The sequence below is a fragment of the Gekko japonicus genome, unplaced genomic scaffold (genome assembly GCF_001447785.1).
Source record: "Gekko japonicus isolate JY-2015 unplaced genomic scaffold, Gekko_japonicus_V1.1 scaffold1084, whole genome shotgun sequence".
In the NCBI taxonomy this organism is placed as follows: Eukaryota; Metazoa; Chordata; class Lepidosauria; order Squamata; family Gekkonidae; genus Gekko; species Gekko japonicus.
Genome location: NW_015170308.1, coordinates 552,855 through 569,455, shown reverse-complemented (window position 1 = coordinate 569,455; position 16,601 = coordinate 552,855). Strand labels below are relative to the sequence as shown.

The 16,601-nt window shown below is 43.0% G+C and overlaps 1 protein-coding gene across 2 annotated transcripts in view; it reads right to left on the bottom strand.

Annotated features, from left to right (window-relative positions):
- Positions 1 to 4,148: 4,148 nt before the first annotated feature.
- GLDC (glycine dehydrogenase (decarboxylating)) overlaps positions 4,149 to 16,601 on the bottom strand; it is a 46,655-nt gene continuing 34,202 nt past the window's right edge. For both annotated transcript variants that reach the window (XM_015417986.1, XM_015417987.1), the window contains 12 exons: positions 16,516 to 16,557; positions 15,639 to 15,781; positions 15,242 to 15,317; positions 12,053 to 12,178; positions 10,988 to 11,137; positions 9,395 to 9,507; positions 8,447 to 8,588; positions 7,347 to 7,458; positions 6,171 to 6,266; positions 5,612 to 5,784; positions 4,971 to 5,051; positions 4,149 to 4,454 (listed from right to left, as the gene is read on the bottom strand). In XM_015417986.1, coding sequence (XP_015273472.1) covers positions 4,311 to 4,454; positions 4,971 to 5,051; positions 5,612 to 5,784; positions 6,171 to 6,266; positions 7,347 to 7,458; positions 8,447 to 8,588; positions 9,395 to 9,507; positions 10,988 to 11,137; positions 12,053 to 12,178; positions 15,242 to 15,317; positions 15,639 to 15,781; positions 16,516 to 16,557 — 1,398 coding nt within the window. In that variant the 3' untranslated portion in view covers positions 4,149 to 4,310. The remainder of the gene's footprint in view (positions 4,455 to 4,970; positions 5,052 to 5,611; positions 5,785 to 6,170; positions 6,267 to 7,346; positions 7,459 to 8,446; positions 8,589 to 9,394; positions 9,508 to 10,987; positions 11,138 to 12,052; positions 12,179 to 15,241; positions 15,318 to 15,638; positions 15,782 to 16,515; positions 16,558 to 16,601) is intronic.

Below are 16,601 nucleotides of genomic sequence, written 5' to 3'. Positions count from 1 at the left end.
TGCAAAAAACTAGTACCTCGGAGGTACTAGTTTCCGGAAACTGCGGGGTAAGGGCGGGCGTCTGATCGCGTTTCTGGTGGCATCCGGCGCCCGCCCATGTCCCCTTGCAAACAAGGTTCCCCCCCCAAGTCTCCGTGGATGCGCACAAGCACCCAACGGAGCATGCGCATTTTTGGTGTACACGAAAAAAACACACACCCACACACGCTTCTTTGTTGTGCGCAGGATCGTCTTGTGATCAGCACCTCTCCCTTCCCACGGAACCTCCACGGGACCTCCACGGAACCTCCAGGGGAGGTCTGATCCCTTAATTGCGCGTTAGTTTGCTGCGGGGCAAACAGCCACGCTTCCCCCCCGCAGTTTCCTGCCCGTGTGACCGGAGCCCTAGTTGCTTATTTTTCAGCTTCCCCCTCTTTCCTTCCGTGTTTCGTCTATGCGTTTGGGAGGGATCCCTCCCCTGCTCACTTTCCCATCGCTCTTTGTGGGGGGGGAGCTTCTTTTTATATCTTCATGCTCGCTTCAACCCGACTCACAGTTCGTTGTTGGCCATTCGGCCTCACTCGTCATCATTTATTTCGCCTGATCTACAACGCTTGTCCCGGTCAGCAACACTCGTACCATGCAGTCACTCAGCGGCAGGACCTTCAGGGCGGAGGGGCGCCTCAATTCTCCGGCTTTTGGCCATCGAAGAGGTTGCCCCTCAAAAGCCCCCTGGCTGGGAGCCTTTTACCAAGGCTCCGGGGGGGTGTCGCGACCTGTCGGACCCCCTCCCACACGCTGGTGTGCAGTTTACATCCCCGGGACGTCCGGGAGATGTGTCTGCCTGCATGTCGCCATAAACCGGAAGTCCAGAGCATTTCAATAACTTTAACAAGCCTTTAAGGTAAGCCATTATTATTTATTCATTACAGACTGGAGACAGAATTCCTTAAAGCCACCTACAGAATTCTTGGCCTTAACTGAAAACATAGAGAAATCTGTGAAAAGTAACATTTTTCTCCTCTGGTGTACCAGATCCTCTTCCTATTTTCTTTAATCAATAATTTTCTTTTGTATGTGCAGAGCTGTGCATCAGAGATATTACTGCATATTTGTTTAACCTATAGCTTATCAAAGTGCCAAAATGGGGACTAAGAGAGCCAGTTTGGTTTAGTGGTTAAGTGCATGGACTCTAATCTGGGAGAACCAGGTTTGATTCCCCACACCTCCACTTGCAAATGCTGGATGACCTTGGGCAAGCCATAGTTCTGTCAGAGCTGTTCTCTCAAGAACAGTTCTGGAAAGAGCTCTCTCAGCCCCACCTACCTCACAGGGTGTCTGTTGTGGGGATGGGAAGGGAAAGGAGCTTGTAAGCCGCTCTGAGACTCCTTTGGGTAGGAAGGGTGGGGTATAAATCCAATCTCCTCTTCTTCTAAGTTGTATGGAAAAGTCTGTATAGTTTCTGTTCTCTTAATAGTGAACTCTTAACAGTTCAAATAATTAAGTCTCTTTTCAATCTTCATGTATATGCTATTCAAAAGTAAAAGCCTTGCAGGCCTTACTTTCAAAAAATTATTGCCTAGTCCTGTAGTGTTGCTTATTTTAGGCAACTATGAGCAAAAGCTATTTATAGTAAAAATTTTGTTAACCAACATCCATGGGGAATGAGGATTACCAAACAAAGCTTTTACTTGGCTGCAAGAGGGTAGAAGTGTCAAGCAGGTGGCAGCCATGGCCAGCACTCATAGTTCAGTGCTGCCCACGCCTTGCCTGAGTCACTCGTGTCCTGGCCCCCCCCAGCCCAGGGGCCATGATGAGCAGGCAGAGTGCAAGTGACTTGGGCTGGCCTGTGGGCATGCCTTTAAGCAAGTTGTCTTGTTACCAGGAGCCAGTTAACAAAACGTTTACTATAGCTGTCTTCATGCCAGCCAGATTTGCATCAGTGTGTCTCTGGATGTAATTCTATTTTGGTGATTGCTGACACATTTGTTTCTTGTATGTACACCTTCATTCGGCTGATTTGTTTTCTTATGTATGCTTATTAAAGGATGTATGCTCATCCTTTACTTCAAATAAGGTAGATTCAATTTGTTGCAGTTGCATTAATTAATTACTCTTGCAAATTGTACTACACACACACAGTGTCCTAGACAAGAAGTAGCAGTCATTTTAAATGTGGGTGTGTCATCCCGCTCAATGAGTTAAATTCCAATTGGAGCAAGCCCAGCCAGTTATATTTTTCTTTACCAATGCTAATTTGCTACAGTACATGACTTCACATGTAATAAATAGCATTTAAAAATTATTATGTGATTAAGAAGCAAAACAATTTGAAGACATTCATTAATGATTTACAGGAAAACCTTTTGCTCTAGGATGAAGGTCACCTGAGATGCTTGTTTCATAAAAAGCAAGTATCTAGAAAATCCAACAACATGGTCAGCTACTTCATTGGTAATCATCACTGATCAGGAAAAGGAAAAAAAATCAGATATGGGGGCCACGAGTAAAGGTCTTTTTAACTGTTGTGTACTGAAAACACTTCAAAAGTAGTAAGATAGAATCCTCAACCTTATTGAGGTTACAGAATTTTGAGAAAGCATATTGGGTATTATCACATGCTGATTGCTATCTCAGAAACTACCTAGCTTACTGATTTTTATGTAACTGAAATAAATGGTGGCAGGTAGAGTTATTGGCAAGTCTTTGTGGAATCAGAGTCTTGTAAGAGAATCTAGTGGATGTCACTTCTATGACCTGTGTAGAGTGCTTTTTATTTGAAGGGGGGGGGTGTCTTTGTCATTATACAGAATATTTTCACAGAGAGTAGATGTGTGGGCTGAGACTGAAGGAGCATAATAGTCCATTCACCTTGGCTCTTCTCATTCTTATATTTACTTTCACTTCTTGTGGAGCTGTTTGGTGAACAATGTTAAGCGTATCCATATTCTTAATGAAGACAACCTGAGCCTAGCTGTTGGTTCATTGGGCAGCTAGAAAGTGGCTCTTCCATAACCACCACCTCATCAACTTTAGCACACCTAAAAGCTAGCCGAAGTGGCATAGGACAGAAAAAATAGCAAAGAAAGGAAGGAATGTTAAGTGTCACACAAAAAGTGTGGAGAAAGTAAGCAGGCAACATGCTGACAAGGCACCACATTATGAGAAGTGATGCTGTAAGAGAAGCCCCACATTCAAATAGGTCAATGTGAAGTTACAAACTGGAAAGGGTGCTAGCATTAAAAAATATGCCAAAATAACCTCCATTGAAGAATGAAAGACGTGGTCAGTTTCTAATAAGAAAGCATTTTCGAAACCCACTGAAATTAATGTTACCTAATTTGAATTCTGAAATGCTGTTCAAACTTTGATTGCTGAAGTTTGTGGTCACACATTTGCCTGAAGTGACTCACATCCATGCAAGCGGCAAGAGAACTCTTAATTTGTATGAGTTCATTACCACCTTTTTGTTTTCAGTCACCAGAAGCCAAAGTATTGTGAAACAGCAGTACTGGCATAGGACAGAATCTCAGTTCAGGCTAACAGAACACGGGGCATTTATTTGGTTCTAGCGCAACCAGACACCCTGTGAATAATTCAAGAGAATGTGTCTTTGCGGTTTGAAATCAAACTCCAAAGGCTACGGTTGAGATCTACTAGATTTTATTGGAATATTAATATTGGAAAGTTACAAAAAGAAAAGAAAAAAACTTCCTTAATGACATTATCAAAGCTAGAGGCAATATATTTTAACAAAGTCTATGGCCACAATCTAATATGGAGAGAGGTATGCTTAAATCCATCTTACTGGATTTCGGCATGCCTAGCTCTGTATTGGACTATATAGCCCATATCTCCAGTTTATATAAACAAATAGTAGCTACATTTTAGTCACTATGCATCCTGTCCCAAAATGAATCTAACAATATACAGATTCTATTCAAACAAATGGCTGCTCTGTATCAGAGAGCACTTTGATGAGCTGGCACTGCCTTGACACAGTTTAAGCAGAAAGATTCTCATTGATACAGTAGCCCTGGTTCTAAAAAGAAGTACTAAATCAAGGCCACTTCACTGCCAGGGAAACTGAGGCACTGAAGCGACTCAATTTGTTTCCACCTAAAACAAGTATTTACATGTAGCTGCACAAGAATTAATGGTATGGAGATTACAAAAATATACACTATATATATACATATATATTTGCTCACTGGGCTAAAATAGTCCATTTTTGTGGACAAAAAATGCAGTAGTGAGATCTGAACCCAGTTGCTTTTGGAAAAGAAACCCTGCATACTTGTAAGTGGGGAGGAGGTGGTGGTGGTTTGGTCCTAAGATGATGCTCTCTTCTGTTCAGCAAACGGGGATTCATAGACTTCCATTGGTGGGCAGGTACAAACTAGATGCTGGTCGCCATAAATGTCATCAATTCGAGCAATTGTGGGCCAAAATTTGTTGTCAGGTTTCACAAATGGCTGAAGAACAGAAAGGAAACACATACTTATAGAGGGGGAGTTTGGTTATCAGTTCATTTATAAATGAGACAGAATACTGGAACAGATGTAGGAGTAAAAAAACAAAGCCTAAATTCAAAGAACCTAATCAAACTAGTTCCATACTTAGGCATGTCAAGGACCTTGTGCCACTGAACTTGGAATAACTGTCAAAAGCAGTTGGCCACAAGGCCTGGGGAGGGGAGGAAGAGGAGGCTGCTGTTGGAGAAATCAGTCTGAAGCCCAGCTGGACAGTCAGAGCTATTTGGGTCCTGGCCACTGAAAACACAAAGCAAGTGATGCATTCAGAGCACCAGTGCCCTACAGCAAAACATTTCTTTCTTTGCTACAAACAGGCCTACTGTAGAATATTTGAAAAGCATCATAAGACTCAAGTTGGTGGCTGTAGTCTTATGGATGCCACGTAGGTTCAAAGTTACATCACAAATTAACCTCATCTAGCGCACTTTGTTGTCTTTAGACTCAATTAACACTTACTAGTGGAAAAGCTCCTACTTCTCTAGAGTAAGGACGATCCCAGTTAGGAGTAGCAATGCAGGTCAAGCTGTGTGGTGACATCTAAGCAAACAAAATCAAGACACAAACAGATTAAGCTCAATGAAACTGCTCACCTAGCCAGACCTTTCCAGTTTCCCCGCAGTAATTAATTGCTCAGAGTGACTGGCCCAATTCCATAGAAGGTTCTGACTAACTGGTCCCCCTGATTTCAATGAGACCCGAGCTTATACCCAGAATTAAACTTTGTTGGTCTTAAAGGTACCACTGGACTCAAACTTTGTTCTATTGCTTCAAGACCAACATGGCTTGGCTACCCACTTGAATCTAACTTTTCAGGGGATGGTGAATTCAGGATACTCTTTTGCAGATGCTTTAGAAATAATTACGTGCCTGTATCTTTGGAACAGACGACTGTAGGATATAACACGTGAAAATAGCATCAGCTATATGCTTCCTTTTTCAGTGATAAAATTAAGACTACGGATGTTCACAATACTACTTACAATAAAGATGGCAGATTCTCCCACCTTCTACAATGCATTGTTACCCTCAAACATAACATAAGTTTACTTAGCAATATGGAAACTACATTGACAGAGACAGCCATCCTCTTGGCTCACCTTCAAGGGGTTAATTCGAGAATCCATTCTTCCTTCCTCAATATCTGCAATTTCTTGTCGAATACTAATCATTGCATCACAGAATCTGTCTAGTTCTGCCTTGTCTTCTGACTCTGTTGGCTCAATCATAAGAGTTCCTGCCACTGGCCAAGACATTGTTGGAGCATGGAATCCTAGCAAAGAAGAACTCTGTTAGCTTTAAGAGTAAATGGAAAGTACATCAGCAGGCATCAACCAGCTGCCACCCTTACCCAGCCAGAAGCCTACATGCCTAGAACATGCTTTAAACAGCATGAAGAACACAACATTTTTGTAAGTTCAGTAAATGCTCTCTGGCCTTCTCTCTTCCTCCATACAGAAGACTTATCACTGACCTATTCATTATATCACATTGCAGAATAAAATAGTTCTTCTCTCTCACCATAACCAATATCTCACCACATCTCTCCTAATTGTCAGATTTGTGGTTTACCAAAACAGCTAAGCTTAAGTTGTACTGAGAACAAGAAGGGGAGGGGGAACCCCCAAACCAGCCCACAATCTTTTTTTGACTTCTCACCATAATCCTGGAGCCGTTTAGCAATATCCACAGCTTCAACGTTTGCTGTTTTCTTGAAAGGTCTGGTGTCCAAAATGAATTCATGAGCTACATAACCTGGGTATGAAAAGAATTGTATATATATTGAGCACATGTGGAGAAGAATGAAACAAAGATCAGGGAGCTTTGTTTTGAAGCAGTCAATGCTGGAGCCTTTGTAGATCACACAGAAATGTATAGAACAATACTTACTCAAAATGTATGGTTACCTATACTATATAGCCCCATAACTACTTTCACAGTTTTTGAAAGTATGTTCTTCACACATACATCCACAGATGCCTTTGAAAGTATGTTCTTCACACATACTTTGAAAGTATGTTCTTCACACATACATCCACAGATGCCTTTGTGGTTGTATAATGTAGCATGTAATTGACCTAGTCCTTTCTCTGAGCATGTTTTTGCAAGGCAGTAGTGATAGGATGTGGGTACAACAGGATGGCTCAGCAGCTGGTGATATGCTTCAGTGCGAGGGACTAGAAAAACAAAATGCAGTGTCTTATGGTGCAATGCTATTCAAGCTAGTACTTGAATTAAGTACAGTGTTCAACAGATTCTATCCAATATGAACATGGAAAAAGTTATGTGGTGTTGCTGTGCTGTACTTTGCTATGAATTAGGATGCATACTTGCCAGGGCAAAAACTGCTTCAGAAAGCTGATTGATTCAACATATTTGTATGGACAGTGGGAAGAAACACATCCACAATTCTGTTAAAGGTAAAGGTAAAGGTTCCCTTGCTCGAAAGCCAGTCGAATCCAACTCTAGGGTTGCGGTGCTCATCTCCGTTTCAAAGCCAAAGAGCCAGCGCTGTCCGAAGACGTTTCCGTGGTCATGTGGCCGGCATGACTAAACACCAAGGTGCACGGAACGCTGTTACCTTCCCACCGAAGTGGTACCTATTTATCTGCTTGCAATTTCTTGCTTTCGAACTGCTAGGTTGGCAATTCTGTTACTAATGGCCTAACTCCTAGCTAGCCAAAGTCTGCTCAATAGTCTCAAAAGAAGGTGGAGATATTACCTTTAAAAATCAAGGACAGACTCTCTGGGGGGCAACTTTTGATGCTCATCAATGTATGGTAAAGCATGGTCCATTTTACCTTGGGCAGAAGACAACGTAAGAGAGATACTTGCCTCTGGCTCCTCTAAAGAGGACCTTGTAGTGCTTCTCTAATCTTTTTGCCATATAGTTAGCATTTAATATTGCAATCTCCGATGCATGCTTAAGGCCTTTTCCTCCCATCATCTGAAAAGAAAGCAACAAGTACATAATAGTGAAGAGCAGCATAACCCCTCCTAACCCTGGATTCTTCACCGTGTGTATCTGATCAAAAAGCACTGTGCTCTCCAAGCAATCCTTTCAAACTGTTTTTACCTTACAGAAGTATATTAGAAAGTTGCAGTGGGTAGCTAGTACTATTATTTGTGAACCTAGGGGACTGTGTGTGGAAAGTGCTGTTAAGTCGCAACCAACTTATGGTGACCCCATAGGGTTTTCAAGGCAAGAGACTAACAGAGATGGTTTGCCATTGCCTTCCTCTGTACAGTGACACTGGAATTCCTTGGTGGCTTCCCAGATACGATGACGTTAGGCTAGCCTGGGCCATCCAGGGCAGGGCGGGAGAGGGAGTAGTATACTGAAAGTGAATAATCAGTAGGTTCTCTAAAAGTGTGCACTTCCTCAAAGATCTCATTCAAGTGAAACTTGGCCTAAGGAACACTGAACCACCATGAGACATTTCTGTCAATGTAGTGAAGATGTAGAAGTACAACACTCATAGCCAAATTCAATTCAAGGCAGAGAGTGAACATCTCAGGCTTCCAGAATAAAGGCAGAATCTGCATTTATTCATAGGACTTGATTTTAAAGCGATATAGAAACAAACGGAAAACCCTGCAAAATCCTGTTTGCCCATGTTGTTCATGGCCTATCATAGGATAAATGGTGGCCAATTTTCTACACGATCATGATTTTGAAGCATTGGCAAAGGGAGGGGTACTTCAAACAGAATACATATGGACAACTTTACACTTTTAGCTCAGAGACTGGTCAGATTGTGTATATAGAAATGACTAATGGCCCGCTCAATCCCCCGTCATGTCTACAGAATGTAATGTACTGGGAACTTATGTTGGTATCTCTTCTTATAGATGGCAAACAGTTTCAACATTCATGCCGATCCCCACCTTCTTTTCAAATTTAAAATCAAGATGGGGCAAATGACAAAACAAACCTTGATATAAGCCCAAGAAACGGGCAATATGGCACTGGATCCCCAGGGGGCAGCACTGATTGTTCCTAATGGGGTTGCATCTTTATCGTGCTGTAATGCAATGACTGGGTGGCTAGGCAGGAAGGGAGCCAAATGTTTCTTCCTAAAAAAGATAACAAGAAGATCCTATAAATCAAACTTCTCCCGCACTGCACCCTCCTTCTCATGCTAAAACAGCCTTCAGAATTTCAGGAAAGTGGTTTGCCATGTTCCAACATACCAGGATAAAACTCCACCCATATAAATCTAATTCCAACAGGATGGTTCTTTAAAACACTTAAGCATTTTACCCCACCATACCACTATTAATGTCTAACAGCTTACAATGCCTCAACATGGTATAAAACACATACACACAAATAATTTTATAAATTACAGTCCTTTTACAAAACCTAACATGCTATCGCTTCTCTCTCTCCACAAATATCCTTTTTAAAGAATCAACAGTTATTTTAGCCTCCGGAATAAGAGAGTGCAGCCAGCTAGCCTAGGGAAAAGGTCCTACTTTCATAAACGTAGGGCAGAGAAGAGTACATGCGGGAACTGTGACCATCCCCACATCTGAACCCCTTGCCTGGAACTACCCGGTTAGCCTTCCACTCCCAAGGAAAAACTGCAAGTGCAGATTGTACAGCCGGCTGCACATTAACATTACTTTTTCCCACCTTCAACAACACCAACTTCCTTGAAATACACATTCTTAAACTTAACTCACACTCCAATTGGTCCCATTCCAGGTCCTCCTCCTCCATGAGGAATGCAAAAAGTTTTGTGAAGGTTTAAATGAGAGACATCTGATCCGTAGTCTCCAGGGCGACACAGGCCAACCTAGCATATTAACATGACTTTTCCCCACCTTCAACAGCACCAACTTCCTTGAAATACACATTATTAAACTTAACAACTCACACTCCAATTGGTCCCATTCCAGGTCCTCCTCCTCCATGAGGAATGCAAAAAGTTTTGTGAAGGTTTAAATGAGAGACATCTGATCCGTAGTCTCCAGGGCGACACAGGCCAACCTAGCAGGAAGGACACCAGAACATTGCAAATATAAGACAGGAGGGCTTAAGGGGATACCAGATCTTGAGTGTTATCTTCTGCCGTTTAAGATTCCACAATGCTATTAAGAAGCTTTTTCCCTAGAAGATGATTTTTATGTTTTATTTATTAAATTTCTACCCCACCCTTCCAGCCTACACTGTTCAATATTATTCCCACCTTCCCCTTTAATACATTAATAGCTAATCTGAAAATGGCACTTTAGCTCAAAGGTAGTCTAAAGAATGGTTTGAAAACTGAAATTCTAAATCTGCACATTGCATTGCCAATTGTGGGAAATACTCCAAAATCAACAACAAACACAAGAGATTCATCCCATTGTGACAGGGTACATTGATTCACTTTAGACATAACATGAAACCATATTTTATTTGATCTGTGGTTAGTCTATAAAGCTAGGATTTGACTCACAGGCAGCCAATTAAACCCTGGTTTACCTCAAAAAACCCTAGGTTTGACTTGTATTTATTCTGTATTCTTTATTTAGAAAATATCTATTCTGCCAGTTCACTCAGAAACAACTCTCCAGGTGGCTCACAAAAGGTTTGATTAACAAAATTAAAAAGGCAGCAGACCAAAGTGTGACCAAAGGATTCACATGAACAGAAACAGACAGTAGCACAAAGTTTTAGTCCAGAGGCACCTTTAAGACCAACAGAGTTTTATTCTGGGTATAAAACTTCGTTGGTCTTAAAGGTGCCACTGGACTAAAACTTTGCCCTGCTGTTTCACACCAACATGGCTACCCACCTGAAACAGGCAGTGTGACACAGTAATTACTACAGGTTTAGAAGCAGAAAACCCCTGCTCAGGACTGGGCCTTTGTTGTGTCCGCTGGCCGCCACCGGGGCCAGCGAGTCTCCCAGAGCTTGACTCTGGGAGAACAATAGGGACTAGGCTCCTAGTCCCTCCACTGGGGAGCGAATGAGCACCGTGGCGGGGGATTCAAACCCACCAACGGGGCTCAGGGGTGTGTCCTCATGAGTGTATATAGTTGGCCTGCCGGCCGTTAGCAGAATCTCTTGTTGTGTACCAATAAAGCGTGCTATGCACTATGCCAGTCTCTGTGCTTCATCCATGCGGCAAACCCACTACACAATAGCCTTCATTCAGCATACCATTCCTGCATCACATTAACAGTTTCTAATGCCATTCTTTGGAATAGGGTTGCCAGCCTCCAGGTGGTAGCTAGAGATCTCCTAGGATTAAAGCTGAGAACGGCTGCTTTGGAAGGTGGACCTTACGGCATTATAGCACACTGAAGTCCCTCTGCTCCCCAAACCCTCCCTTCCTCAGAGCCCCCCCCCCCCGAATCTCCAGGTATTTCCCAACCTGAAGTTTGTAACCCTACACTGGACACACTTGTAGAATTCCTGAATATTGGTGAGGTGCCCATGCCCACAGATTTAACAGAAGCAACCTACAAGATCCATTTCCCACCTGGGCATTCATATTTGCTCCGTCTAAGTAAACCTGGCCTCCATGTCTATGAATCAGGTCGCACACATCACTTATCTCCTCTTCAAAGACACCATTAGTGGAGGGGTATGTGACCATGATAGCAGCAAGGTTCTCTTTATGCTTATCCACCTTCAGATTAGGGGGGGGGGGAGATACAAGTGAAAGGTCAAGGAAGGTCAACATTTTCACAGACTTTCCCCAAATGATAAGGCAAAGAACAATCTCCCTGTCTAAAATGAAACATGCAGTCTTTCCTTATTGCTTGATATACTAAACACCAGGGGTCATTTCCTGCAGGCGCGCACAGGAGTGGAGCTCCGGCAGTAAGGAGCTCAGGGGGCGGGCACATGCAACAAGCCTCACCCCTTGCTCCCAGCAGCCCTCAGTCGGGCCATGAGGAACAAGAGCAGCCAGGTAAGTTGCAGAGCCCCCCCCCAGCCCGCCTTCAGGTACAAGCTCTCCCTCCTCTGTGAGGACAGATCTGCACCCCCCCCCAATAGCTAGCAATCCAAAACAGTCCCATGGAGCCTGAGCGGTGGGTGTTGCCTTCTGATACACTTCCGGTGATGTCAGGGGGTGTGGCATATGCAAATAAGTTATGTTAATGAGCTCCTGCACCTCTTTTTCTACGAAATGACCCCTGCTAAACACTTAGTTGCAGCTGCTTATTACTTGCTCTTTCAAATTTTAATCTCCCATTACTATTCATATATTATGTTAGTAATGGGAAACAACCATGAACAGGTAGGCAGAGGCCAAATTAATACATGCTTCTTCAAGAGCTTCTTGTACAGAAGACTTTATGAGAAAGACAGAGCTGAAGAAAGGAAATACATTTGCATCACATTACCAGATTGGCCATGCAAGAGGTTTGATTTACAGCTGCATTTCAGCCTTTACAAAATGCACGTGATTTCAGCCACACAATTTACTCTCAAAAGACACCTATAATTTTTCTAAACAAGGAAAATAACAGGTAAATATTAACAAAAGCTTCTAACAGGTACAAGGAGGAAAGAAAGCAATACCACAGAGCAAGCGTACCATTGCCTTAAGATGGCCAACATCAATGTTTCCATTTTTATCTACTTCCACTGGCTGAATCTTCATTCCTGCCATCTGAGCACTTGCTGGGTTGGTACCATGTGCTGATTTTGGAATAAGACAAACCTTAAAAAACACAAATGCTAAAGTTAACCAAAAATGCCAACCTTGTGCAAGTTAATTAAGGCTTATTACAACCCAGTTAAGCCCTGAAGTCATGGTACTACGGCTTGATTTCAAGAAGACACTAGCAGGCAAGAAGAACACACCCAAGAAGAATGCCTGTGCAAGATCGCACAGGCATTCTTCTTGGATATGTTCTTCTTGCCTGCCCACCTTCATATATAAACTGGGCTGGCAGCTGCTTCCCATAAAACTTTAGCACAACAGAGATCCATAGCCTGGGTGGATTTTGCACTATTGTGCTAATGTTGCATACGCAGCAACACTGCATGCATAGCAGCACAGTTTAAATGATATTCTAGGAATGTGAAAGATCTGATGGCCAAGTTTGTCTTGCTCTCTAACACTGGATATAAAGCTAGGGAGAATTGTGAAATGACTGAAGGTGAAACATGGTCTCCATGCCCTTGCACTGCTTATTGGATCAAATTCCATTCCAAGAGATTTCCACTGACTATAACCAAGTCTGAGACTTGATACACTTACTTATAGAACCATCTCTAAGTGGCTAGCCTGGCCTTTCCCCCTAGATTCCATAGTCTCTGCAGATAGTGAGGAAACAACGGACGGGAGGGAGGGAGGGAGGGAAGGAAGGAAGGAAGGAAGGAAGGAACTGCTTGCTTTCTATTTCTGGGATTCTGCTTCATCAATATAGCTGACCTCAGTGGAAGATCTCTGGTTCAAAACCCTAGTAACATAGACAGATTGAACCCTAACAGGACAGAACAGTATGCATCCCTATTTAAAATAGATATGAACTAGCTCCTATCAATGCCTTTGAACAGAATTGTGCTAAGAATCAGATACTTAACCAGGCTCCAGAAAGGGTTCAGATTGAGTCACTGAGCTCCGTTACTTCACCATGGAATCTTCTCATAATGCCCAAAGCCACTTAAGTACACAATCTACTTATTTACAGTTTTCAGATTTTCAAATGGAAAAGTCTTTTTCCTTAGATGTCTTCCTAAACCCTCTTCTAATAGGTTTCTTGCTTGAAAAGAAACGTGTGCTAGACAGAAACCTTTTGTATGAAGTAGTAAGAGAGCACACTAAAGTTACAACTAAAATGCAATAAATAACTTCGTTGTAAAGTTTATATATTACATTTTTATGCCATCCTTCTTCCAAGGGGCTCAAGGTTTTCCCTTCCTCCATTTTATCCTTACTACAACCCTGTGAGGCAGCTTAGGCTGAAGGGGAGGAGCAACTGGCACGGCAACATCCACACAGGCTTTGCATGCACAAATTCTCTTAATCTGTGGAAGCAGTGCTAACTAATCTGCAGTTTGAGAATTCAGACCTTTTTTTTTATTACAGTCATCTGGGGTGACAGCAACTGTGACAGAAAATCAGAGATCAGGTAAACTGCATTGAACTGGGGGGGGGGGGGAGAGACAGAGAGTATGTGCACAGTGTAAAAATTGATAGGCCGGGGGGGGGGGGGGAGAAGCCAGAGTATAAGTGCTCAAGTGAAACCCCAGTAAAAGTATGCATACAGATACCAACCCTTATGTGCGTGCAAAGTGACCAAGCCATGAATTTCAATTCACAGTGCTGTTCTAATCCTGACACAAAAGCCTTCTGAATGCCCCAGTGAGGTTTTGGAAAACTGTAGCAGCCAGTGCCAGGCCCAGAAGTTCTTTTTTTCAAATTTCAACTCTTTTTAATTTAGCTAATGAGTTTGTTCCAGGATGTTAGCAGTGAGCCTCATAATGAGCTCTAAGCTGTTCTCCAGACACAAGAAAGGGCCTCAGCAAGAACTTTTTTTAGACAACAGCAGGATTTACTGAAGAACAAAGAAGTAACAAGCTGCCACTTTGCATCAGTCTGTGTTACGTACACTATGTTTTATTCTTTGAGTTGCTATACTAAGCAACAGAGGTTAGCAACAGAGTCCACAAATTTTGGCTGGCTTTAAATGGGAGCCAAAATTTGTAGTCATCACCAACTTTGATGTAGGGCCAAGCTTCAGAGATACTTGGGAGCAACAGGGTCTTGCTGCCTGAAGGGTACCTCTGAAATGTAGTGCAACTCTAAGGATGAGCTCCTGCACGTATGCACAAAGGCAGTGGCTAATAATGTGGGCTTTTAAGGCGCCTGAAAGCACCACCACTACTAGTTGCTTCCAAGAGTCCCCCAAACTCACCACAGACTGGACTGGCAGAAGCCCAGTGCTTCGTGGGTCTCCACTTACTGACTACAGGGACTAGTCACTTCCCCTTCTCCTTGCCAGCCAAAACTACCCTCTCCCGATCTCCAGTCCTCCTTGATGGCTGAGCCTACCTCAGACCTCTCTCCCTCCTCCTCCTGAGCTGCTTTCTCCCACTAGCTTCCCAGGGAACAGAGACTGTCGCCTCAAGTGTGTTAACCCCAAGGCCCCCATGGGGTGGCTCCTCTCCTCTTTCCCCGAAGCTTGCTTGGAAGGCCTGCCATTCTGCAGGCTCCTCTGGCACCAGGAGCCTCACTCCTGCTGGGAATCTGGGTATTGGGCATGGTTCTTTCCCTGACAAGGTTACCAGGTGCTCCACTTGCTCTTGCCAGCTGTTCGTCAGGGCAACAATAGGCCATGATCCTGCGGCAAGTACCCTGGCACTTGCTGGCAACACCATGGGGCCTGACTCTGGCCTCTACAGGACAGTATTTGGGCTCTCCCTGGGCATCAGGCTGGGTCACCTGAGCTGGGCCTCATCCGTCCCCATGGACTCATACGCAAGGATGGAGAGTGCATATAAAGGAAAAGCATTCAGAATACATCAGTTCATCTCTCTGAAAATCTGAGTACAAGTATGTCTAAGACAAATGACAGATGACGGTTTTCTCATATAGATCCTTAGAGCAGCAGTTGTACCTTTTTGCTCACGGCCAACAATCATAGGCCCTGCTCCCTGTAAATACATTAAAGTAACATAGCCCAACTGAAAAAAGGCTACGTGGTTCGAAAAACAAGCCTCACTTCTGCAGGACTGACAGATCAATGTTAGGTCAAGCCCATCTTTTTTCACTTACACTGCGGTGCCGTTCTCCTTTGGCATTTAAATAAGCCTTGATTGCAGCCAGTCCAGCATATTCACCTTGGGCCCCACTGCAAAACCACAAAACATAAATGTCAAAGAATGCAACCCAGTACCCAATTTTTAAAAGGTCAGTTCATTTTTAAGCAAGGTCCATAAATGACCAACTTTCCTACTCTAAATGCACACTGTTTATGCTGATGTGTTTGACAAATTCCCATGATTGTTTATTTCACCACTCATGGCTCAATAGGCATGTGGGCATTCATAACTATGATACTGTACACACAGTGTGCTTGCTTCTTCTTTCATTGAAGGGATACCTGGGCAGGAAAAATTTCTCTGTGTTTGAAGCCTGCCCCAGAAACTGACACAATCAAGATTGCTCCTACCTGTTCGGTTGAAAGGAAATTTTGTCATAGCCTGTGATCTCACACAGATCCTTTTCAAGCTCCCTGAAGAGCTGCTGGTATCCTTGAGCCTGATCTAGAGGTACAAAGGGGTGGATATTGGCGAATTCCTTCCATGTGATAGGCTACAGAAGAAGGGGGGAAAGGAAGAAAATAAAGACATAGGTGGAACATTTCCTTTTTATCACCTGTCTTTTGAATTTGGAGATCAACTAGGAAAAGGATTTTATTTAATCCCAGTGGAGTGCCACTAAAAGTTCTTTGTATATTGCTGTTATCTAACCACATTCTGTTTTCTGAACAGTTCGGAAAACAAAAATAACTACAGAACACCTCACTTGTAGGCATCAGTCAGAATATCTTTTTCATATGCCGGGTGCTGATTAGAAATAATTCCCTTAAAGTACAAAATTGTAGGAACACATGTTTATGGAGTATTTTTTGACAGAATTACCAACTGTGTCACCCTTCCTGTGAATGTAAATAGGATTCTGAGCTGAAGCGTTTGTAGGAGCTGGTTCATACAACTGTTTTTCCTCCCAGCAATCTCATGGAGAAATCCAGATGTGGAGTGGGCTGGTGAACAGGTCAAAACACCACCACATGCCTAAAATGACTAAGCACAGTCACAAGACCACTTCCATTTGGATCTCACCAAAAAGGTAATTCAAAGCATACCTTCAGGAGACGGAGAAAGAGACTGTATAGGAAAATCTTCAGTGTTCTATTCTTCTTAAAGCAACCATTGAGTCTGGGATTGTTCACTGGCCACTTACATGGTAAAGTAGGCAGTGGGCCACCTATTACTACTTTTTTGTACTGATCTCAAAAAACGCATAAAGTTGCTAGAAAAGCTTACCGTAAGTTCTGATGAACTATTCAGCTTCATTGTACAGGATCCCTGGGGGCAAAAAAACCAAACACATACAAATGTAATCTGGATTT